The sequence below is a fragment of the Ostrea edulis genome, chromosome 2 (assembly GCF_947568905.1).
Source record: "Ostrea edulis chromosome 2, xbOstEdul1.1, whole genome shotgun sequence".
Classification (NCBI taxonomy): domain Eukaryota; kingdom Metazoa; phylum Mollusca; class Bivalvia; order Ostreida; family Ostreidae; genus Ostrea; species Ostrea edulis.
This window is the reverse complement of record NC_079165.1, coordinates 92,242,137-92,269,215: the sequence shown is the minus strand read 5'-3', so window position 1 is coordinate 92,269,215 and position 27,079 is coordinate 92,242,137. Positions and strand designations below refer to the sequence as shown.

Genomic DNA, 27,079 nt, shown 5'->3' with positions numbered 1-27,079 from the left:
ATGTTGAGAATAAAAACAAATTTCAACTGAAATTGAAAAGATAATGTGGGTTTTAGGCAGCGTGACAATCCTAATGTACGGGTTTAATTGATATCGGCCTGCACCTTGTACGTCAGAAATTCAGCGCTATCGCCAGTAATTTGTATTTTCTTATCCGTAATATAATTTACAAAATTGCTAGCATCTATGTACATTTTTGTCGAGTTTTTTTTTTTTTTTACTAAAAATTTATTTTTAATCTTATATAAGTAACTCCTATAAGCAATACAAAATAGAGAGTACGTACGACGCTCTTCCTTGATCGTTACCAATCAATGATAATTATTGGTTTAATAATCTTAAATATTACCCAACATGAAGCTTGGACTCAGGGTATACTAATTAAGTGATTTGGTATGGGCAATACTCTTTTTTCCCCAAGATGTGAAACATGTACTAATACGATTTAAAACCATCATTTAACTGTTAACCAACTCCCACACTCGTGGTCTATTGACCGGTCAATAATTTACGAACTATAATATTATATAACAGGAATGTTTCACTGTTTTGAAAATCGTAGACTTTATATTCGGTTACATTGACGTAGCTGTGCCGACATACAGTTAATTACCTTACCTTTAAATGTTGGGTGCCACCCTTTAGTTTTTGTTACGTATATAGGATAAGAAATTTGAGTATTTTTTCATGCATGAAGTCATATTGACCTGAACAAAAAGAAACCAGTCAGGCACACCTGGAAAGTGCACGAGACTGGTGGTGGTAAATCGATCAAGAAAGGGGACAGAGATGTCCTGCCTATCAGGGATTCTGTGTAAATCACTCGGGTTGGTACTGCTGGCGATGTTAGTAGAACATGGCAGCACAGTGAAGTTTTTTGGAGACTTTAAGCCAGGTAAGCCAAGTCGTAATTGGATTTAAAGAGGTAATTAGCTACCTCACGAAAGCCAGGAAGAAATTTTTCTTTATTTCTGAAGTTCTACGCGATAAACATTAGCTACATTCTGTATTGAAATAGATCGGCATTCAAATTAATACGGAAAAAATTCTACCAATTGATTATAAATCTACCATAGACATTTATTATTTACATTTGCTTGTGTCGATTGCGTAATTCTATATCCAGGCACAGCCATCTCGTAATGGGAACCAATATAATACTTCATTGTGATATCTGCAAAGTCTGGATCAATAGCATGTTTTCTTCTATGGCATACGTCTAATGAGAGCTGACAATTTTACAAAGGAACAGTGTGCACTACAGACATTGTACCCCGTATTATATATGCATTATAAACATATATATGCTGACATCGTGTTATTGGAAGATGGCAAATGAATTAAATGATAGAATAGCTGGACTTTCTTTCAATGGAAAATTGATAATCTATTCTGCAATACGAGTATATTGTAAACTAAAAAGCATTAGAATATACATGCTGAATTGCATGTGGACGTGACCCTTTCATCACGCAACGATTCGGATTTCAATTACAATAATGAATAGTTGGTGGAAAGAAATTAGATACGTTGGGAATTAAAACTTCAAGGAGAAATGAGTCATAAAACGTGGACGTCCATGGCACCAGTTCACTAGCAGACGGATTTGTTCCAAACCTGTTTTACCATCAATGCTAGTGATGCAGAACAAAATATCTCCTAAATTACAGAGATGTCTCTTTTTGGAGAGAAATTTCTATTCGCACATACATGTACATGTATATCTACACTGTATATATTGAGATAGCCCTCTTGATTTTATATGGTGTTAGAGATGTTGATTCCTTTTCCCTCACTTCCCAATGGAAATTTCTATTGTATATACAGATACTTTATCACCTTATCAAAAAGAAGCAGAGATTTTCTAGATTCAATTTCTCAGATGAGAAAACATGTCTTGGGAGATATCCTCTTTAATTTATGTTATATCTTATTTCTTACGTGATTTGTCAAAGCGGCTTACCATAAATTTAGCGATATTTTTCATGATGTTCATTCCTAATTATTTGCGTCGTGACTGCACACGTTGAACACCGTCATAATTATATCCCCTCTTCAAGACAACTAAATCTTCATCAAAAAATGTCAAATTTGCACAGCAGGTGCCCGTTTCATTCATCAATAGTATACCCCATGCACACAGCGATCGGAGCAAGATAACTGACGTAACTGGTGATTTACTTCCCCTGGGGACTATCGTGATTTCTGCCTGTTTCATCAGTGAAATATGAGGCGCGTGTGGTACTTTTTAAATTGAAATAACTTTGTATAAAATCAAGATATTTCCGCAAAAATGGTTTCATTGGAAAGAAGAATGATGAAATTTGCTATTTCAATCACTTATTAATCCTAAATTTATTTATACATTTTTTTAAATTGCTAATTATTTCAAATTTCATATGAGTGAGATCTTTGGTTTTGTGAAAATATTCAATTTTCGGTACTATAATGGAATCTGCATCTGGTCAATTTGGTATCCTAGAAGAGCCCATTAATTACGCTTAACAGATTAAACCAAGTTGATACTCACGGGTGATTAGTGTTTCAGATAATGGCCCCCTAATCTGGCAGGGGTTGTGCGTATTTAGCCTTTCTTCAAAGCAGGGGTAACACATTAAGAAGACTAAATACTGATTAAAACAAATAAATAAGACTAAAGTCTGACTGGATAATATGACGTTTTTAAACGTGTACACAAATCATACAGAAATCATCGATGTAACTGTTCATTACAAAAAATTTAAGCTAAAACATTTCCTAAATTTTGGTTCTAAAGAAGATGTAGGTCAAATATCAAGGGCGCTAGGTATAGTGACGTTGAATTGCAAGTGTTCAAAATGCTCAAAACGGTAAGAATATCTAGTGACAAACTTGATATGCAGGACAGAACACAAATTTTTGCTCAACGCTTTAGAAGCCGGCAATAGAATTATGGCCTACGTCGTCAGAGCCTTGATATCCTGCTACGGAGGGGACTGTCGTAAATCGTGCCAGAAATATTACCTCGCGTGTTGGGCCCTTAAAACGAATAATTTGATATCTTCTGTGTTAAGGAGACATTTTGATGTTCATATGAGTGACCTTGACGGGCATTTACCATGAATTATCTGAATTTCTCTTTATGACATAAAATTAAAAATAAAATAAAATTTCTAAACTCTACGCAGAAATACGAAATCTCTTAATTGGGTTAATTTACAATAAGGACATTGAATCAAGAAGTCGTAGAGTTATGTATGATGCTTATGAATGTCAAGGAAAGTCCATCTAACAGTTGCGCAAGGCAGGAGGAGGGGGGTGGGGTTATTGTGCAATATGCGTATTGTAAAATCGATGTGAAATTTTGATACGTCTTTTGGATGTGTTAAGTGTTAAAACCGCCGGTGTATGCTATGTAGATGGGTGTTTATACAAATATTTACGATTTTCTAGCTGTATAAGACAAAAAATACGTTGTTGATACGTATTTAGATGTAATTGAAATTTCGCATTGTGTATTGCGTCATGTTTCTTGAATGACCTCTTAAAACACCGTTTTGTTTTTCAAACCTCTTGTTTTGATATCCAGTGCTGATTTTGAGCCGATGAAAAGGGAAAGGACTGAGAAAAACGGGAAATTCTGAATTTCACGACTTCCTTCAAGGTATCACACCGGTAATTATTTTCACTATATATTACTATAGAGGGGAAAAAATCATTAAAAATCAGTTTACAAAATTGATGCCGAATAACGCAGTCAGACACGTTCTATGTTACCTATCTCGTCTGCCGACACCAGAAAAACAACACCCTACGCGGCATTTTCGAAAAAAAATTACCCGCAAACAAGACTACCCTCAAATCCACGTGTTTTTCACATGTGTGTAAACAGCCGGAGTGCACCTCAGGAAGTAGCCTCAGCTACCAACAGCAAATAGTTCCTTTGTATACACTTGATTATTTCTACAAATTACACAAAATTTCCTAATCAGGGGTACAAAAATTAAGAGAAAAGAAGAAGAGGAAATGAGAAAAATCGCGCAAGGAAAAAAAATATTTCTTTAAATATATGGAACTACAATTGACTAAGTTCATTTTGATTGGACAATTACCGGTGTGATACCTCTACCTATAGCCCGTGTTATCTGTAATTGCAATATTGTTTTCCGAATCAAATTTGAAGTTATACAAAGCGCTATCTTGGATGTAAAACAGTAAATTTTGTGATAACACCTACCTATTACATCAAAGAAAAACAATATGACATTTCTTTTACAGATGTAACATACGGAAAGGTTTCTTACCTGTATGCTACAAGTTCAAGATGGCGACGATCAGGGACAAATGATCTACCATACAGACCCAGTGTATATATTAACATTGGGGGACGTCCAGTAAGGTTGTCCTTGACCCCTAACCCACGACAATCTGGGTGTGTCAGGGTCTACCCTCAACGAGAGGATATCTGTCATGCCAGAAACGGGGTAGGTTGTGGGTGACTGAGAACAAATATGCACCCTAATTAAGATGTTAGTTAGATATCTATACAAATCTTTCATTTTTATGTTCTCTAGAGTGAAGAAATTGCTCAGAATATTCCATGGCTGAACTATTCCTTGCTGTTCATAAAGTTTCATTTTCCATTTCAATCCTGAACAAGAAAGTTAAATCCATAAATTAGTAATTAGATAATAGCAAAATTAACCAGAAAATATGTGGAAACAACGATAGAATAATTTCGTGTAAATCAGTATCAACGGTAGTAGGATGTTGATGGACACCTTAATTCTGAGTCTGCTTCCTGTGCACCATGCTGTTAATTTCAATCTGTTTAAAAATTCTAACACGTTTTGTGAAAGATAAGATCACTAGATATTAAGCAAAACGAGTAGGTGCTACACAGTGCCTGCCATCCACTCGTAATATCATCTTCCCGATAATATTTTGGTTCAATTTGCATACATAAACTGAATCACCACAGTTTAAGTTTTCTTTCGCAATTTTTAAGTAGGGCAATCAGAATTGCTCAATCCGATTTATAAATATATCTATTGCCTTTGACCATTGGCGTGTAAAAGTGTAATGATTAAATATTTCCTCATACAAGTAATACTTATAATACCCATACTCAGGAGTAGAGCACTCCCTACTCGAGGTATTCATACTTAAGTATTGCATGAATGGCTTATTGAGGATATAGTTATGTTCCCCAAACAAAGTTTGGGAACATATTGTTTTTACTCTGTTTCTTATTAGGGTCTTCCGTCTTCAGCGGAAGACCCTTCTATTATTCTATTGTTGATTTTTCACTTTTCTTATTATTATTATTATTATTCTTTTTTTTTCTCCTTACCGATTTTTGTGCAGAAGATTTCTCGGAGATGGATGGATCAATTTGCTTGAAATTTTCAGGATTGATGCGTTGCCATTTGAAGTTTGTACCGCCGTTTCAATTTTTGAAAAATCACTTCCGGTTGGAAGTTATCCCCCTTTTATCGATTTTCAGATGACCATTTTGTCCAGACAAAAACTCAAAAACGATAAAAGCTAGAGTGCTGAAATTTTCAGTGATGTTAGACGACATGTTGTAGTTGTGCACCTGGGTTTTAAAAATTTCCGGAAGTGCCTAGTATGGAAGCTCGGTAGGGGTCGAAAATGGAGTTTAAAAAAGTGTCTCATTTTTCTCCACGTTTTAAATCATAACTTTTTACTCGTAAATATTTTGCTTAGACATATATAACAAAAGTTGTACAGTTTATTGAGATCTTTCGTGTCATATCAAGAAATGGGCCCATAGGCCTCATGGCTCACCTGAACCATTGAGTTTCTGTTACAATGATTAACTTTTTTCTCACGAAACTTTTGATAAGACATGTAGAATAAAAGTTGTTCAGGTTTGCAAGATCTATCTAATGATATCAAAAAATAGGCCTGCGGGCGTCATGGCTCGCCTGAACAGTCGAATTTGTATCACAATTAATAACATTAATAACTTTTTTCTCGAGAAACTTTTGACAAGACATGTTGAACAAAAGTTGTTCAGTTTCGCAAGCGTTAACTAACGATGTTAATAAATAGGCCTGCGGGTCTCATGGCTCACCTGAACAGTTGGGTTATTGTTGCAATCTATAACATTTTTGTCAAGAAACTTTTAATAAGACATCTTGAACAAAAGTTGTTCAGTTTTGCAAGATCTTTCGAACAACATCATGAAAAAGGCCAACGGGCCTCATGGCTCGCCTGAACAGTTTCATCAGTGTCACAATTACTAACTTTTTTCTCGAAAATCTTTTGATAAGACATGTAGAACAAAAGTTGTTCAGTTTTGCAAGATCTTTCAAACGATATCAAGAAAAAGGCCCACGGGCCTTATGACTCGCCTTAACAGTGATAAATGTCGCATAACGTTATACTCGTAAATATTTTGTTTAGACATATATAACAAAAGTTGTACAGTTTATTGAGATCTTTCGTGCTGTACCAAGAAATGGGCCCATGGGCCTCATGGCTTGCCTGAACCATTGAGTTTCTGTTACAATGATTAAGTTTTTTCTCACGAAACTTTTGATAAGACATGTAGAATAAAAGTTGTTCAGTTTTGCAAGATCTATCTAATGATATCAAAAAATAGGCCTGCGGGCGTCATGGCTCGCCTGAACAGTCGAATTTGTATCACAATTAATAACATTAATAACTTTTTTCTCGAGAAACTTTTGATAAGACATGTAGAACAAAAGTTGTTCAGATTCGCAAGCGTTACTAACGATGTTAAGAATAAGGCCTGCGGGTCTCATTGCTCACCTGAACAGTTGGGTTATTGTTGTAATCTATAACATTTTAGTGAAGAAACTTTTAATGAGACATCTAGAGCAAAAGTTGTTCACTTTTGCAAGATGTTTCAAACAACATCATGAAAAAGGCGAACAGGCCTCATGGCTCGCCTGAAGAGTTTGATTAGTGTCACAATCAATAGCTTTTTTCTGGAGAAACTTTTGATAAAACATGTAGACCAAAAGTTGTTCAGGTTTGCAAGATCTTTCAAACGATATCAAGAAAAAGGCCCACGGGCCTTATGACTCGCCTTAACAGTCTGATAAATGTCGCAATTAATAAAAATTTTCTTAAGAAAATTTCCATAGGACATGTAGAAAAAAATTTGTTCAGTTTTGCGAGATATATCTAGAATGATATATAAAAAAAAAATAGGCCTCCGGGCGGCATGACTCGCCTGATCAGTCGAATCTATATCGCAGTAAATAAGATTATTAACTTTTTTCTCAAAAAAAAGCTGACCCCTTTAATTAGTTGCCGAGAGGTAGAGAGAGTCTTTAATTTATAACATTTAAATGATCAATATTTGTAAAACATTACCAAAGCTAAATTGTACGTCTAGACAATATATTTGTATCATTATTTATGAACGAAAATGTCAGTCAAATTCTTATCTAATCACATCTAAATTTGGACGGAAGACCCACTCGTTGCTCGCAACGAGATCGAATCTAGTTATTATTATTATTATGTTCCCCAAACAAAGTTTGGGAACATATTGTTTTTACTCTGTTTCTTATTATTATTATTATTATGTTCCCCAAACAAAGTTTGGGAACATATTGTTTTTACTCTGTTTCTTATTATTATTATTATTATGTTCCCCAAACAAAGTTTGGGAACATATTGTTTTTACTCTGTTTCTTCTTATTATTATTATTATTATTATTATTATTATTCTTTTTCTCCGGTACTTTTTTGTCCGGTAGTGTTCTCAGAAACTACAAAAGGGATCGATATGAAACTTTCCAGGATGATAGTATAGCGTTTGTAGATGTGCATAGTGATAGTCATTTTGTTTGCACGTGCATGCACGCGCGCGCACGTGCATTGCAATTTTGGTACAAAAAATGGAAAATCAGAATATTGAAGGAAGCGATATAAAACCTAAATAGGATGATAGTATATCATTTGTACATATGAAAAATAATAGTTATTTTGCCAGCACGCGCACGCATGCGCGTGCACGCGCATTACAAAATTTGTACGCTAACTTTGGAATCAGTCTAACTTTTTTGTTGTTCATTGAAATGGCTTGAAATTCATATCATAGGTAGATATTGAGACCCTGAACTGATTTGCATGGTCAAAATTACCAATTTGCACGCGCATGCACGTGCGCTTCATTTTGATTGGATAATGCTAAAACGTTTGTAACTATCTTATTTATGAAGTGAATGAGATGATATTCACAGCATATGTAGACAATATGTGTATCTATATGTTGGTGTAACAAAAAATGCCAACGTACACGCGCATGCGCGTGCAACGTTTTTTAAATGTTCAATTTTTAAAGGACGATAACGTTTTTGTTTTTCATCAAATTCTATTCATATTAGGGGTTTAGATGTATCTTGGTACTCCTTACAAATTGCTGTGGTTAGAATTACTGCTCAGCACGTGCATGCACGTGTGCTGATTTCTGATTGGACGATTTTAAAATCGCTATAACTTCCTTATATTTGGTGAAAACGTTATGAAATTCATACTGTGGGTATATGATACAAATGCCTGTTGAACGACATCAACAAAAATTCGGAATCATACACGCGTGCGCGTGTATGCACGTGCAACGCTTTCTTTCATTTCTTGGTACTGAAATGACCATATTGAACGTACTACATGTAATTAAAGGCTACAATAAAATGATTTTTTCCTATAGATTCACAAGGACATCACTTTTTAATTGGGGGAGGTTTGGGGAACATATGTAACGGTCCCCGTTACAATTAGAACTAGTTATTATTATTATTATTATTATTATTCTTTTTCTCCGGTACTTTTTTGTCCGGTAGTGTTCTCAGGAACTACAAAAGGGATCGATATGAAACTTTCCAGGATGATAGTATAGCGTTTGTAGATGTGCATAGTGATAGTCATTTTGTTTGCACGTGCATGCACGCGCGCGCACGTGCATTGCAATTTTGGTACAAAAAATGGAAAATCAGAATATTGAAGGAAGCGATATAAAACCTAAATAGGATGATAGTATATCATTTGTACATATGAAAAATAATAGTTATTTTGTCAGCACGCGCACGCATGCGCGTGCACGTGCATTACAAAATTTGTACGCTAACTTTGGAATCAGTCTAACTTTTTTGTTGTTCATTGAAATGGCTTGAAATTCATATCATAAGTAGATATTGAGACCCTTAACTGATTTACATGGTCAAAATTACCAATTTGCACGCGCATGCACGTGCGCTTCATTTTGATTGGATAATGCTAAAACGTATGTAACTATCTTATTTATGAAGCGAATGAGATGATATTCACAGCATATGTAGACAATATGTGTATCTATATGTTGGTGTAACAAAAAATGCCAACGCACACGCGCATGCGCGTACAACTTTTTTTAAATGTTCAATTTTTAAAGGACAATAACGTTTTTGTTTTTCATCAAATTCTATTCATATTAGGGGTTTAGATGTATCTTGGTACTCCTTACAAATTGCTGTGGTTAGAATTACTGCTCAGCACATGCATGCACGTGTGCTGATTTCTGATTGGACGATTTTAAAATCGCTATAACTTCCTTATATTTGGTGGAAACGTTATGAAATTCATACTGTGGGTATATGATACAAATGCCTGTTGAACGACATCAACAGAAATTCGGAATCATACATGCGTGCGCGTGTATGCACGTGCAACGCTTTCTTTCATTTCTTGGTACTGAAATGACCATATTGAACGTACTACATGTAATTAAAGGCTAAAATAAAATGATTTTTTTCCTATAGATTCACATGGACATCACTTTTTAATTGGGGGAGGTTTGGGGAACATCTGTAACGGTCCCCGTTACAATTAGAACTTGTTATTATTATTATTATTATTCTTTTTCTCCGGTACTTTTTTGTCCGGTAGTGTTCTCAGAAACTACAAAAGGGATCGATATGAAACTTTCCAGGATGATAGTATAGCGTTTGTAGATGTGCATAGTGATAGTCATTTTGTCTGCACGTGCATGCACGCGCGCGCACGTGCACTGCAATTTTGGTACAAAAAATGGAAAATCAGAATATTAAAGGGATCGATATGAAATCTAAATAGGATGGTAGAATATCATTTGTAGATATCAAATATAATAGTTATTTTGTCTACACGCGCACGCATGCGCGTGCACGTGCAGTACAAAATTTGTACGCTAACTTTGGAATCCGTCTAACTTTTTTGTTGTTCATTGAAATGACTTGATATTCATATCATAGGTAGATATTGAGACCCTTAACTGATTTGCATGGTCAAAATTACCAATTTGCACGCGCATGCACGTGCGCTTCATTTTGATTGGATAATACTAAAACGTTTGTAACTATCTTATTTATGAAGCGAATGAGATGATATTCACAGCATACGTAGACAATATGTGTATCGACATATTGGTGTAACAAAAAATACCAACGCACACGCGCATGCGCGTGTAACGTTTTTCAAATGTTCAATTTTTAAAGGACAATAACGTTTTTGTTTTTCATCAAATTCTATTGATATTAGGGGTTTAGATGTGTCTTGGTACTCCTTACAAATTGCTGTGGTTAGAATTACTGCTCAGCACGTGCATGCACGTGTGCTGATTTCTGATTGGACGATTTTAAAATCGCTATAACTTCCTTATATTTGGTGGAAACGTTATGAAATTCATACTGTGGGTATATGATACAAATGCCTGTTGAACGACATCAACAAAAATTCGGAATCGTACACGCGTGCACGTGTATGCACGTGCAACGCTTTCTTTCATTTCTTGGTACTGAAATGACCATATTAAACGTACTACATGTAATTAAAGGCTAAAATAAAATGATTTTTTTCCTATAGATTCACATGGACATCACTTTTTAATTGGGGGAGGTTTGGGGAACATCTGTAACGGTCCCCGTTACAATTAGAACTAGTTATTATGTTCCCCAAACAAAGTTTGGGAACATATTGGTTTTACTCTGTTTCTTATTATGTTCCCCAAACAAAGTTTGGGAACATATTGGTTTTACTCTGTTTCTTATTATTATTATTATTTTTCTTTCTTTCTTCTTGGGACTTTTTTGTCCACGAGTGTTCTCAGAAACTGCTCAAGGGATCAATATGAAACCTTTTTAGGATGATAGTATAGCATATGTAGATGTGCGGAACGAATGTCATTTTGTCTGAAAATGCATGCATGTGCATGCACGTGCATTTAATTTTTTGTTTACAAACTTTGGAATCAGTCTAACTTTTTTATTTTTCAATGAAATCGTTTCCTATTGATATTGTAGGTATAACATGGGACCCTTAACTGTTTGGCATCGTCAAAATTTCAATTCTACACGCGCATGCACGTGTGCTTCAATTTGATTGGATAATACAAAACCGTTTATAACATTCATGCCAATTAAGGAAATTTAATGATATTTATAGGATAGGTAGACATGTCAAATATCTACAGATCGATGTAATAAAAATTGTAAACGCGCATGCGCACGCACGTGTATTGTCTTTTGAAGGTTCAATTCTTTCAATGACCATAACTTTTTTGTTTTTTGTCAAAATCTTTTCAAACTTGTATTGTATATGTATCTTGATATTCTCAACAAAAGTGTACAGTCATAATTACCATCCGGCACGTGCATGCACGTATGCTAAATTGTGATTGGACAATTTTCAAATCGCCATAACTTTCTTATAAATGATGGAAACAATATGAAATTTATACTGTGAGTATATCTATCAAATGTCTATTGAATGACATCAACATTGATGCTGAGTCATACTCACGTGCCCGTGTATGCACGTGCATAGCTTTTCTTTCATTTTTCGGATACTAAAATGGTCATAACTATTGAATTAAAATCTGAAATGAATTCAAATTTACCCTGAGGATCTATGATATGAATGTCTATGAAATGGTGTCAACAAATTTTCCATTATCAAAATCGCGTGCGCGTGAATGCGCGTGCAATGTAATTTTTGACGTCTAACTTCAAGTATTGGTCTATAACATTTTGAGATTGCAATGAATAGGTTTGAAAATTAGGTTGCAGGTATGTTTTGGGCCTCTCAATTTATTAATAGTCTCGAAATCACTTCCCTGCATGCGCATGCACGTGCGCTTAATTCTGATTGGACGATTTTGAAATGCCAATAACTTTCTTATGAGTGAAGCAATCGATACCAAATTCATATAGTAAGTATATTGTTGAAATCTCTATTGATTAGCATCAACAAAATTGTTGTGTGGTACTCACGCGCACGTGTATGCACGTGCATTGATTTCGGTCTTTATAGTTTTGAGTTGCCGTTAATTTCTCGTTTTTCATTGAACAGTTGTGAATCTTCTCTTGTACTGACATAGTTAGACTTCTAATGTATCGATATGTTGGAATTATTTATCTGCACGTACGTGCACGTGCACAAAACTTTCAAATCTTTATAACTGATTTGAACTAATATGAAATGGACTGAACGTTATAAGATAGTTATATATTCACATGCTACACAGTTTACAATGGTCAAAACAACTTGTACTGATATAAATGTCACCACTTACTAAATGGGGGAATGTTTGGGGAACATCTGTAACGGTCCCCGTTACAATAAGTACTAGTTATTATTATTATTATTATTATTCTTTCTTTCTTCTTGGGACTTTTTTGTCCACGAGTGTTCTCAGAAACTACTCAAGGGATCAATATGAAACCTTTGTAGGATGATAGTATAGCATATGTAGATGTGCGGAACGAATGTCATTTTGTCTGAAAATGCATGTATGTGCATGCACGTGCATTGGATTTTTTGTTTACAAACTTTGGAATCAGTCTAACTTTTTTATTTTTCAATGAAATCGTTTGCTGTTTATATCATAGGTATAACTTGAGACCCTTAACTGTTTGGCATCGTCAAAATTTCAATTCTGCACGCGCATGCACGTGTGCTTCAATTTGATTGGATAATACAAAACCGTTTATAACATTCATGTCAATTAAGGAAATTTAATGATATTTACAGGATAGGTACACATGCCAAATATCTACAGATCGATGTAATAAAAATTGCAAACGCGCATGCGCACGCTTGTGCATTGTCTTTTGAAGGATCAATTCTTTCAATGACCATAACTTTTTTGTTTTTTGTCAAAATCTTTTCAAACTTGTATTGTGTATGTATCTTGATATTCTTAACAAAAGTGTACAGTCATAATTACCATCAGGCACGTGCATGCACGTGTGCTAAATTGTGATTGGACGATTTTCAAATCGCCATAACTTTCTTATAAATGATGGAAACAATATGAAATTTATACTGTAAGTATATCTATCAAATGTCTATTGAATGACATCAACATTGATGCTGAGTCATACTCACGTGCCCGTGTATGCACGTGCATGGCTTTTCTTTCATTTTTCGGGTACTAAAATGGTTATAACTATTGAATTAAAAACTGAAATGAATTCAAATTTACCCTGAGGATCTATGATATGAATGTCTATGAAATGGTGTCAACAAATTTTCCATTATCAAAATCGCGTGCGCGTGAATGCGCGTGCATTGTAATTTTTGACATCTAAATTCAAGTATTGGTCTATAACATTTTGAGATTGCAATGAATAGGATTGAAATTTAGGTTGCAGGTATGTTTTGGGCCTCTGAATTTATTAATAGTGTCAAAATCACTTCCCTGCACGCGTATGCACGTGCACTTAATTCTGATTGGACGATTTTGAAATCTCAATAACTTTCTTATGAGTGAAGCAATCAATACCAAATTTATATAGTAAGTATATTGTTCAAATGTGTATTGATTAGCATCAACAAAATTGCTGTGTCGTACTCACGCGCACGTGTATACACGTGCATTGATTTCGGTCTTTGTAGTTTTGAGTTGCCGTTAATTTCTCGTTATTCATTGAACAGTTGTGAAACTTCTCTTGTACTCATATGGTAAGACTTGTAATATATCGAGATGGTCGAATTATTTATATGCACGTACGTGCACGTGCACAAAACTCTCATATCTTTATAACTGATTTGAACTAGTATGAAATGGACTGAACGTTATAAGATAGTTATATATTCACATGCTACACAGTTTGCAATGGTCAAAACAACTTGTACTGAAATAAATGTCACCACTTACTAAATGGGGGAATGTTTGGGGAACATGTGTAACGGTCCCCGTTACAATAAGTACTAGTTATGTTCCCCAAACAAAGTTTGGGAACATATTGTTTTTACTCTGTTTCTTATTATGTTCCCCAAACAAAGTTTGGGAACATATTGTTTTTACTCTGTTTCTTCTTATTATTATTATTATTATTATTATTATTATTATTATTCTTTTTCTCCGGTACTTTTTTGTCCGGTAGTGTTCTCAGAAACTACAAAAGGGATCGATATGAAACTTTCCAGGATGATAGTATAGCGTTTGTAGATGTGCATAGTGATAGTCATTTTGTTTGCACGTGCATGCACGCGCGCGCACGTGCATTGCAATTTTGGTACAAAAAATGGAAAATCAGAATATTGAAGGAAGCGATATAAAACCTAAATAGGATGATAGTATATCATTTGTACATATGAAAAATAATAGTTATTTTGTCAGCACGCGCACGCATGCGCGTGCACGCGCATTCCAAAATTTGTACACTAACTTTGGAATCAGTCTAACTTTTTTGTTGTTCATTGAAATGGCTTGAAATTCATATCATAGGTAGATATTGAGACCCTTAACTGATTTACATGGTCAAAATTACCAATTTGCACGCGCATGCACGTGCGCTTCATTTTGATTGGATAATGCTAAAACGTTTGTAACTATCTTATTTATGAAGTGAATGAGATGATATTCACAGCATACGTAGACAATATGTGTATCTATATGTTGGTGTAACAAAAAATGCCAACGCACACGCGCATGCGCGTGCAACGTTTTTTAAATGTTCAATTTTAAAAGCACGATAACGTTTTTGTTTTTCATCAAATTCTATTCATATTAGGGGTTTAGATGTATCTTGGTACTCCTTACAAATTGCTGTGGTTAGAATTACTGCTCAGCACGTTCATGCACGTGTCCTGATTTCTGATTGGACGATTTTAAAATCGCTATAACTTCCTTATATTTGGTGGAAACGTTATGAAATTCATACTGTGGGTATATGATACAAATGCCTGTTGAACGACATCAACAAAAATTCGGAATCATACACGCGTGCGCGTGTATGCACGTGCAACGCTTTCTTTCATTTCTTGGTACTGAAATGACCATATTGAACGTACTACATGTAATTAAAGGCTAAAATAAAATGATTTTTTCCTATAGATTCACAAGGACATCACTTTTTAATTGGGGGAGGTTTGGGGAACATCTGTAACGGTCCCCGTTACAATTAAAACTAGTTATTATTATTATTATTATTATTCTTTTTCTCCGGTACTTTTTTGTCCGGTAGTGTTCTCAGAAACTACAAAAGGGATCGATATGAAACTTTCCAGGATGATAGTATAGCGTTTGTAGATGTGCATAGTGATAGTCCTTTTGTCTGCATGTGCATGCACGCGCGCGCACGTGCATTGCAATTTTGGTACAAAAAATGGAAAATCAGAATATTGAAGGAAGCGATATAAAACCTAACTAGGATGATAGTATATCATTTGTATATATGAAAAATAATAGTTATTTTGTCAGCACGCGCACGCATGCGCGAGCACACGCATTACAAAATTTGTACACTAACTTTGGAATCAGTCTAACTTTTTTGTTGTTCATTGAAATGGCTTGAAATTCATATCATAGATAGATATTGAGACCCTTAACTGATTTGCATGGTCGAAATTACCAATTTGCACGCGCATGCACGTGCGCTTCATTTTGATTGGATAATACTAAAACCTTTGTAACTATCTTTTTTATGAAGCGAATGAGATGATATTCACAGCATACATAGACAATATGTGTATCTATATATTGGTGTAACAAAAATATGCCAACGCACACGCGCATGCGCGTGCAACGTTTTTTAAATGTTCAATATTTAAAGGACGATAACGTTTTTGTTTTTCTTCAAATTCTATTGATATTAATGGTTTAGATGTGTCTTGGTACTCCTTACAAATTGCTGTGGTTAGAATTACTGCTCAGCACGTGCATGCACGTGTGCTGAATTCTGATTGGACGATTTTTAAATCGCTATAACTTCCTTATATTTGGTGAAAATGTTATGAAATTCACACTGTGGGTATATGATACACATGCCTGTTGAATGACATCAACAAAAATTCGGAATCATACACGCGTGCGCGTGTATGCGCGTGCAACGCTTTCTTTCATTTTTTGGTACTGAAATGACCATATTGAACGTACTACATGTAATTAAAGGCTAAAATAAAATGATTTTTTGCTATAGATTCACAAGGACATCACTTTTTAATTGGGGGAGGTTTGGGGAACATCTGTAACGGTCCCCGTTACAATTAGAACTAGTTATTATTATTATTATTATTCTTTTTCTCCGGTACTTTTTTGTCCGGTAGTGTTCTCAGAAACTACAAAAGGGATCGATATGAAACTTTCCAGGATGATAGTATAGCGTTTGTAGATGTGCATAGTGATAGTCATTTTGTCTGCACGTGCATGCACGCGCGCGCACGTGCATTGCAATTTTGGTATAAAAAATGGAAAATCAGAATATTGAAGGAAGCGATATAAAACCTAAATAGGATGATAGTATATCATTTGTACATATGAAATATAATAGTTATTTTGTCAGCACGCGCACGCATGCGCGTGCACGCGCATTACAAAATTTGTACGCTAACTTTGGAATCAGTCTAACTTTTTTGTTGTTCATTGAAATGGATTGAAATTCATATCATAGGTAGATATTGAGACCCTTAACTGATTTGCATAGTCGAAATTACCAATTTGCACGCGCATGCACGTGCGCTTCATTTTGATTGAATAATACTAAAACGTTTGTAACTCTCTTATTTATGAAGCGAATGAGATGATATTCACAGCATACGTAGACAATATGTGTATCTATATATTGGTGTAACAAAAAAATGCCAACGCACACGCGCATGCGCGTGAAACGTTTTTTAAATGTTCAATTTTTAAAGGACGATAACGTTTTTGTTTTTCATCAAATTCTATTGATATTAATGGTTTAGATGTGTCTTGGTACTCCTTACAAATTGCTGTGGTTAGAATTACTGCTCAGCACGTGCATGCACGTGTGCTGAATTCTGATTGGACGATTTTAAAATCGCTATAACTTCCTTGTATTTGGTGGAAACGTTATGAAATTCACACTGTGGGTATATGATACACATGCCTGTTGAACGACATCAACAAAATTTCGGAATCATACACGCGTGCGCGTGTATGCGCGTGCAACGCTTTCTTTCATTTTTTGGTACTGAAATGACCATATTGAACGTACTACATGTAATCAAAGGCTAAAATAAAATGATTTTTTGCTATAGATTCACAAGGACATCACTTTTTAATTTGGGGAGGTTTGAGGAACATATGTAACGGTCCCCGTTACAATTAGAACTAGTTTATTATTATTTTTATCCAAGAAAACTTCACAAATAATTTTAAAATGATACATTTCACTTACAATCAATATGACTAAAGCCATGTGTCACGTAACAAAATAAAATGACGTCAAATCCTACCTTCACTGTTTACACCAATGAAAATTGCTTTTACAAACTATTTCGTTTATTACATCTAGCATGTGCAAATCAACATCTCAATTGTTAACAACTATATATGTAAATGGTGTATGGGTTAAAATCAATCATTCATGAACTCTGTATGGATTATGATATATAGTCTGAAAATTTCCAATGAAGACATTATGTAGATAAATATGTACCTGTTCTATGTGTACTAGTGTATCATTTCTTTCGGTATATATATATATATATATCCAATAATAAAAGTCAAGAAACAAAAAACTCGAATAACATTTCACTGTTAGCGCTTTCGGTTTTAATGCCTCTTCAGACAGTTATTCGAGTTTTGTGTTTCTTGACTTTTATTATTGGATGTATTTACTGTATCAAATACCGAATTCTTTTTTACAAACTATATATATATATATATATATATATATATATATATATATATATATATTCTGACAGGTTTGGGTTGGCCTTTACCAGTGTGCACTATTATATTTTTTCTGTCGGTATACATATATCCATATGTTCTTGACAGGTCTTTGTTGGCCTATACCAGGACCCCCTGCATGGAGCTTCAATAGAAATCGAGACCTCAACAGAAGGACATTGTAAGATGGTATGACGTCATTTTTTCTTTCCATTTTTTTTTTCGATTTTAAAAAGAAACTCTCTCTCTCTCTCTCTCTCTCTCTCTCTCTCTCTCTCTTGATAACAGAGCTCTATATTTCCCTGTCGGGGAAGGGGTGGATGGGTTCATATTGATTTTGTGAAAGGTGAAGATAACGAACAGTGGTCAATCTCATAACTCCTATAAGCAATACAAAATAGAGAGTTTGGGCAAACATGGACCCCTGGACGCACTAGAGGTGGGATCAGGTACCTAGGAGGAGTAAGCATCTCCTGTCAACCGGTCACACCCGCCGTGAGCCATATATCTTGATCAGGTAAACAGAGTTATCCATAGTCAAACTCAGTCTGCCAACGACGGCCAAACAATCGGTATGAAATACGTCAGACAACATTTCACCCAATCATAGGTTGTATTGGCAAACTAGATCGTTATAACGACCATAGAATTTGCGAAATGCTGACTTTAAACGAGAATGTTGAAACCCCTGCAACATCAACTTGTTTGTCAGTAGCCTTTGTCTTTGTATGCAACTTTAACCTTGGTCATAACTTTTATATCATATACAAGGTACTTGGTGAACTGAAAGCTCAATGTTTCATGACTGTTAAAGGTCACGAACAATCGTCAATGTCAATGCTATACTAAACGCCATTTGTCAAGGTTTATGTCTAATGCACCATAATTGACATTGACTTTTTTCTTTTTAAAATATCATTTAATTCATGCGTAATTTATTTCAGTCCGGGACCTTCATTTTCGGTCATCAGCATTATTTCATCGAATCTATCTCCAGGATAAAATCATTTCATCAAGTATCAGGAGTGTCATTTCTTATTTCCAAGATACCATCATCCTCACCATACGATTTACGATCAGATTCCATTGTTCCAGGTTAACTTTAAAATGTGCATATCTTTCAGAACCCATGGGTAAAATTCACTGATTTTCTTGTTTTCAAATTTAATTTAGAAAATTTATATGGACTTTATAAAGCAGAGAAGATTTTGAAAGTCAAGATCACAAAAGAAAAACGACGTGACGTAAACTAGCTAAATATGTGTAATTGCTCTTATAGCTCCTGGGAGCCTGCACTACAGACCACTGAGAAAAAATGCCCCACACCGGTACAAGAGATCAGGAACAGTGTACACAGTGGAGCTGTTCCTTGCAATAGACTACAGTATATACATTTTGTAAGGATTTTAGTTTTTGTTATTCATTTGATACACAAAGGTACATTTTCGTGTATGCTTGCATATACGCGAAGAATGTCTGCCCAGAACTTTTGCAACCAAACTATTTAAAGGAAAAAAGTTCTACCTGAAATGTTAACAAATATCTTAACTACAAGTCATGTTTCTCTCTATTGTTATAATTCTATTTACTCACCAGTATGTAATGTTTCTTTACATCTTTTTAACTACATGTCATGTTTCTCAATGCTGCATTTAGCTAAATATGATGTTACATTATTTCGTTACAGTTGGTACAACCAGAATGCCAACATCAGCAATGTTCAAGAAAGACGAAACGCTACCATTAATGATATAAAGCGATACTATGCCTTCCTCGTCAATGGGGTACTTATAATTGAATGTTTGATAAAAAGTGTTTTAAATATCCTATAATAATCCTGTAGTGTTTAAAATGCTTTATGATCACCCTGAATCTTGTTTACTGATTCCTTGCAACCTTGTTTATGAAAAAAAGAATTTTGTTATATATCAGAAACTTTAAACCTTAGAATTAAAGGCTTGTTAGAAATGTGATATCAAGTAGTACAATACTCATGTATTTTTATATTACATGGCTAACAACACCTATATGTGCTTTAGTTCCGATAAAAAATCGAATTAAAATTCAATATTTGATATACCATCCACAGAAATGAAACAGACAAAGAGCAACAAATAAATATGAAATTCACCTGATTTATTAAGATGTTTACTTCTCTGTGTAGGTTGATGTCAGATACAAAAATCTTCCAGGTGCCGCTTACATCATCAATGTCGTATTTGCAGGAATGTACATTGCTGAGGTGAGCTCTTTGCTTTCGTGCCTTTTAGTTAATTCCGAATTATGTGTGTCCCTTCGTCCGTCTGTCACACTTTCTTTTTCCTCAAACTCCTCTTTTATTTGAAGTAGTAACCAATTAATCTTTATGAATATGATATGTAGTGTCCTTAAATGTGCAGTAAGATTTTGCAATTTTCAATTTTACCTGGAGGCCAAATTGGAGTCTAAAACCGACCGTTTCTCTGAACAAACCTGCTTCCAGAACTCCTCTTACATTTTATGCAGTAGCCAAATCATCTTTCAGAGGATGATTGGTGGTGTATTGTAGATGTGAAATAAGGTTTCAGAATTTTCATTGTCACCGGGGATGGGGGAAGAGGGGTCGAAAACGATCTTTTTCTACAAAACCCTGGTTCCAATAACTCCTCTTGCAGTTTACGAAGTTGCCAAATTATCTCTTATTGGTAAATGATTGGTGGTGTCCTTTAGATGTACAAATCACGTTTCTGAATTATCATTTTCATCCTGAGGCCCAAAAGAGAGTTGAAAAGCGATGTATATTTTTCTTTTTAGAAATCTCCGTTCCCAGAACTTTTCTTACAATATACGAAGTAGCCAAATAATCTTTTTAAAAATGATTGGTGGTGCCCTGTAGATGTGCAATAAGTTTTAAGGGGCAAAAAGGGTGGAAAAACGGCGAACAAAAAACCTGGTGTTCAGGGCATTGCGTGATGTGCAAGAAGAATATATTTGCTTTAAGGGTTGGAATCTCAACCATTTTGAAGGTGTTTGGATGACCCCAGGGTACTTGCCCATCAAAATACTCAATGTATCTTGACATATATGCAGCAAGAATATATACATGTGGTAAACATTGTAGTTTCTCTGCTAGTTACAATATCACGACGTTAAATATATTTCAAGGCAAACACTTACGTGCGGGTATTACTGGCTTATGACATCATCTAGTTTCTATGTTATTTCTCTCGTCTTTGCATTGAGATTTCATGATTAACAATGATGAATTATACGAAAGGCAACCACCTCTTGGACTGCCAGTCTAGACAGCCAGAACCAATTAGATGCTATGAAAGCAATCAATGCCTTGGAAAGTTGGCGGAATTCGCAGCTGGGTTCTTTAGCCATCCCAGATCACGACCACGCCATGATGTTCACAAGGTTAGTATTACTACAGGTGGAACATGTGTGTATTTGTTTTGATTGACGATTCTATCTGTCTCCTTTGATGTCTGTATGTTGACTTTGGATTTAGGTATGATTTAGTCTACGGGAGCGACGGGAATATCGCAGGTGCGTTAACTCTCAATATATTGTCCAACAGAAAATCAAATTTTATCAGCAGTAAATCGGGATGCCTTTGATTGTATTTTACTTTGCAGGGTTAGCTTACACGCGCTCGATTTGTTCTTCTGGGTCTGTTTCTGTCATTGAGGAGAATTTCGACCTTATCAGTTACACAGTTGCAGCTCACGAACTGGGTCACAGGTAAAGGAAACATGCTTTTGAATGTGAACGTACCTGTTTAAAGATACATGTATATATTAATTCGCATATAATAAATTAAGTGTTTATAGTTCTTTAACTGTATTTGCAATAAAAAGATAAGATCTTGAATTGTAGCAAATACTTTTAGAAACAATACTTTTTCTTGCCTTTAAGTAAATGAAATGTTCAAATAGGAATGACAACTCTTTCAAATAAACAGTTTGGGCCAAAAAATGGAAACTCAAAAATATTGTGAAAAATGCTTTTAACAAAATGCCGTCTATTTCAGCCAAATATTGTTGTACAAGAGATACGTGTACATTGTGAGTACAAAATATGAAATATGCTTCTGCGATAATTTAATTTCTCAAAACATACAACTCTACATAAATTTCAAAATGATTTATAATAGTTTTCTCCATTTTCGTTAACATTTACCAAATAAATCATACAAATGAAATATTACTAAATACAGCTTAACATGATGGTGTTATAATTATATCGCTCCAAAATATATCTTATTTTATTATATGTTTTCTGAATAATTGATATGAAAAAATCGTTCTTCAATATGAATTGCAAATTTCTGTTTGGATCCTTTTTAAATGAAAGGAATTCTCTTAAAATCATTTCATGCAAAAGGATTGGACACTATACGAACGAAAGATTTCATAAGTTTACTGACAAATAATTGAAATCCAGAAAGGTCTATATTTCAAGCGAATGAATTCGTCAAACACAACCATAAACTTATAAGATCCTCCGTTTCAATTATTTGGAATATTCGGTTATGTTTTCAGTCATAAGACCAAAATGTATTCTCAATCTGTTCACAGATAATCAGATGAATCCCAAACTATGAGATTTAGTGTAAAACACAGGCAATCAAATTGCTTGGGTTCGAATTCACTATTAATAAAGAGTCTTTAATAGTTAATTCAAATCCATGCGATATAATACGCCAGTTTCGAGATACGAACTCTTCTGTGTAGGAGGTGCATTTAGTGGAACTTTGAATGACTAAGTGGGACAGAGTGGACCTACAGTCAGCGAGAAAGACGATGAAATGTATTAAAAGCGGCTTCTCTTTTAATATGTAAATGTGGGAAATACAAAATACTATCGAAAGAAATGTTTTACTAAAGTGGAAACATAAAAACAATGTCATATTTGCAAGTAATGTCTTTGATATGGTACTTATGACCAACGAAATAACGTGATATGATAAGAATTCTATGTATTTAATTACTCCCTAAATACTTATAACTTACTTAGTTTGTGTATCAGTCGAATTCGGGTGATCTAACAGTGTATGAGAACCTTACTGAGTACATTCACTTACGCTGTGATGAATATTAGTCCCACTCCCGCGTGTAAACAAATTGTTTCACGCCTCACTATCCACGAGAGTTCTCCAAAGGAAATAACTCGGGTGTATCTCGAAACCGGCGTATTCCCTGTGGTGTAAAATAACCCGAATAATATCATAAGACGATTTGTAATGAACGTTTTTATGCGCGTCAATCACAAAAGAGCTTTCTGACAGTGGACCAAATATTCATTCATATTGACATATTCCCTAATTTTTCACCCGGATGTCAGCTTCATGTTATCCGAATTCTTTGTAGATATTTTCCTTTATTGCGGTATTTTTCCATATGTATTTATCTATATCATATACCTAGTAGTGTATCAGCCCTGATACACCTATCTTGGCTAGGGTGAGACAGCTGCAAGTAGGTAGGGCTGTCTCGCCCTAAGGGCCGAGATATCTCTCTCGGCCCGTTGTCGAGGGGCTGTCTCGACCTCAAATTTCAAATGGCTATTTCTTCTTTAATCTTTTGAAATCTAACATTATGTTAGACACAATTTTTTTCATAATATAATACTTTCTTCCACGACAAAATTTAATTTAAGCAGAAAAATTAAATAAAAACGTTTTCAAAAACAGCGCTAAATTGTAGCGAGTATCTAAGCAAAGGGGGATAACCCAAGTAACAATTGTTTATTTAGAACAATAACACGTTTAACTTCATTTAAAAACAATCAACGTTCTAGGAGACAGAAAACAGTAGGAGGATTGTGGAGGGTGATACTAAAGCATTATTAGAAATTCCCGGTCCTAATGGAGATCAAAATGTTAATTTACGGTAATTTTGATGTAGAAAACTGCTTTAATTAAAACGATTTCTGAAATCTAAAATCCCGAGGACTTGGCAATAAAACGAGAAAAGCAGAACCAATATCTTCCGACGTTTTTCAACGACTTATAGATGCTAAACAGATGGGAAACGGTAAAAAAAACAAAAAAAAACTTGCTTCAGTATAAGGTAACATTCCCTAAGCAAATAAATAGCAGCATCAGATCTGTAAACATTCCCGCTCATACGATGACGTCACGTAAACAAAGTTCTACAACTCTTACAAATTATATGAAATAATGAAAACGGGCGAGTTTGGTAAATCCGAAAAAAGAAATAAAAATAATTCACTTATTTCCAATTTTAGTATTCATTAGCAAGCCCCAAGGAGCTGCTTAATAGTATATACATGTACATGAACAGCACAGCGATAGATATGACGAGTTTCTCAGCCAAGCAGTTCAGTTAATTGAAAGTCCAGATTCTAGACCACATGAGGGGATGTCCATGATTAATCATCCAATTATTGTGACCAGCAGTGGAATAAAGCTACAAAACCCAGACTTTAGCATGTTTCACAATGCCAATAGTACTGGAAACATAACCATTAAAGTAAATTTACTGAAGGAATAAAATAGTCAAATATCGTTGTACAGTATACCATGTGTTTATGTTTGGGTCAATACCCCCCCCCCCCCCCCCCCCCCCATTTTTAAAAAAATGTTTATCAACTTGTTGTGTTTTAGGTATATGATATAAACAATATCACACTCTAATGTTGATCTCGGACCTGGGATTGCCCCTCGAGTGATCTCGGGGCCAATCCCAGGTCCGAGATCAACATTAGAGTGGGATATTCTATATGTATCGTCAACTTTTAGAATTTATGTTCCAATTCTTTTTTAAGCATAAGCGTACACGATAAGCGTTGTCTTGCATTGCTGGTTGTACACCTGTATAACTTAAATTATTTTAGTTTAGGGGCGACCCATGAGGGAATAGGGAGCAACACGTGCCCGGATGCTGGATACATCATGTCTGCGCAGGTTTTACCCCGGGTAAAGTCTTTAAACCCCTGGAAGTTTTCCTCGTGTTCTGTTAACCAATTTACCGAGTACATCAACTCATTGGCGTAAGTATCAACTGAAAAAGAAATTCCAAAATCAAAAATATGTATTCGTTTTAGACACGTGTTCTAAACTTACAATGCTTACAGATCAAATTGCTTGTTGCAAGAGACATCAACAGAAGATAGAGATGGACTGCAGGGGTACACAGCGACCTCTATTGGTCAGTTGTACCACGCGGACAAGCAGTGTGCGTTCAGTATTGGGACTGGTTCTGTAGTTTGCAGGGTAAGAAGTTGGACCATTTTATGTAATACTTGTGCGGTAATTGGCGTGATCCAAACTTAAATTATTACCATTTTTCTAACATCTGACACGACGCGGTGTAAATGTTCAAGCTCGAATTTGATTTTTACTTGTATCCCCCTCTTTCCAAAAATAAAAGAATAGAAAATAACTATCGATGACAACTGTGGGAACAACATTTGTAGGTTAATAAAACAACATATTGGAAGAGATGGGAATGTGGAACTATGGACATTGTCAAATCTGGACAAATAAATTAAAACCATAAACGACACGTTAATTTCGCCTTACTTTAATTCCAGAGGTTATATAATTCTTCCAATTTCCAAGAAATCTGCACTACTTTGCATTGTACATCTCAGGATGGTAAGAGTTGTAGTCCAATTCTCCCTGCAGATGGCACCACCTGTGGGGATCAGAAGGTGCGTCACATACGTTACACATGCACAATCATAATTTTATGAAATATTTACCTGATAAGTTGGCATACATTTAGTTATTGTATTCTGCAGTGGTGTCAAGATGGCGTCTGTACTTACAATAGTTCTAGCCCTATTGCCGATGGTCAGTGGGTTTTTCTTTCTCGATCATCTAATTCGATTTTCTATCATATTTGATTATGTGTGAATAATACAGTATATGATTTTGATGAATCAACAAACTTCACAGAAACCTGTTTATTTGGAGATGAGCCGGGGACTGCTTGTACTCAGATGATGACGACCACTCCCTGGGGGTGTTATACAGACTACCGCAAATGTTGTAGTTCTTGTGACGCAATCAAGTCCAGTGACAGCGGTAAGTGTTCCTGCAATAATCAACTGTAAAAGCTATTGGTTGAAAACAAACGAATATCACTCTTTCGGAATGGTGTTAAAACGTCTTTAAAAAATTTCTAGCATGATTATTTTATCTTTAGGACGACTTCTCTCTATTTTACAACGAATACGTGGAAGACGAGATATGTTGTTGAAATTTCTTTTAATGTAAAATTTATACAGTACCAATTTTGATGCACCAGATGTTCATTTCGACAAATAATGTCTCTTCAGTGATGCTCAAGCCGAAATTAGGAAATTTTAATCTTATATATTATGTATATATTGGTGGGAAATGATGAAATTGTGTTCTTCGCAAGTTGATAATTTGGTGCCGATCTAATCTACGAACAACTTAACAATTTTACAAGATTTAGAATTTTCAAAAAACGAAAGAAACATCGTTTAACTCATTGACTCTGATTTGTTTAGAATAACATTTTGAAATATCTAACCATATATTAATTCTTTAAGCCAGTTTAAAGAACATTACTATATTTCAATATATTTACTTACATCAATATTTCTTTTTATGCATGTCCATCTATGATTGACCAATCAAATCATAACCTGGCCAAATAGATTTTAAGGTCAAAATTCCCTTTCATACTGAATTTCCTTTAAACAATGTCCTTGTAAACAGTGCATTACTCAGTTTTATGTAACACGCAATTTCCACGCTTGAAAAACCCGTTATTTAAAATATGTATTTACGCACATGTACTGGAAATGAAAATGTCATATATTCGTGTAAATCAAAGTAATTTACACTAAATTTGCATTAACTTCCAATACCCCTGCATATATGCACCTATTTCTATTTATATTATGCCTTTTTAACATTTCCTTAAAATATTGTTAGTAAAGACAAAACTCTATTTT

General features: G+C 34.9%; 1 protein-coding gene across 2 annotated transcripts in view; it reads left to right on the top strand.

Annotated features, from left to right (window-relative positions):
• The first annotated feature begins 692 nt into the window (after window positions 1–692).
• Window positions 693–27,079, top strand: part of LOC125678429 (uncharacterized) — a 29,365-nt gene continuing 2,978 nt past the window's right edge. For both annotated transcript variants that reach the window (XM_056155507.1, XM_048916872.2), the window contains exons 1-15: window positions 693–895; window positions 4,258–4,463; window positions 18,248–18,328; window positions 19,084–19,234; window positions 19,419–19,536; window positions 19,827–19,923; window positions 20,304–20,381; window positions 21,396–21,538; window positions 21,633–21,670; window positions 21,760–21,865; window positions 24,983–25,138; window positions 25,223–25,361; window positions 25,682–25,801; window positions 25,892–25,943; window positions 26,049–26,177. In XM_056155507.1, coding sequence (XP_056011482.1) covers window positions 790–895; window positions 4,258–4,463; window positions 18,248–18,328; window positions 19,084–19,234; window positions 19,419–19,536; window positions 19,827–19,923; window positions 20,304–20,381; window positions 21,396–21,538; window positions 21,633–21,670; window positions 21,760–21,865; window positions 24,983–25,138; window positions 25,223–25,361; window positions 25,682–25,801; window positions 25,892–25,943; window positions 26,049–26,177 — 1,720 coding nt within the window. In that variant the 5' untranslated portion in view covers window positions 693–789. The remainder of the gene's footprint in view (window positions 896–4,257; window positions 4,464–18,247; window positions 18,329–19,083; window positions 19,235–19,418; window positions 19,537–19,826; window positions 19,924–20,303; window positions 20,382–21,395; window positions 21,539–21,632; window positions 21,671–21,759; window positions 21,866–24,982; window positions 25,139–25,222; window positions 25,362–25,681; window positions 25,802–25,891; window positions 25,944–26,048; window positions 26,178–27,079) is intronic.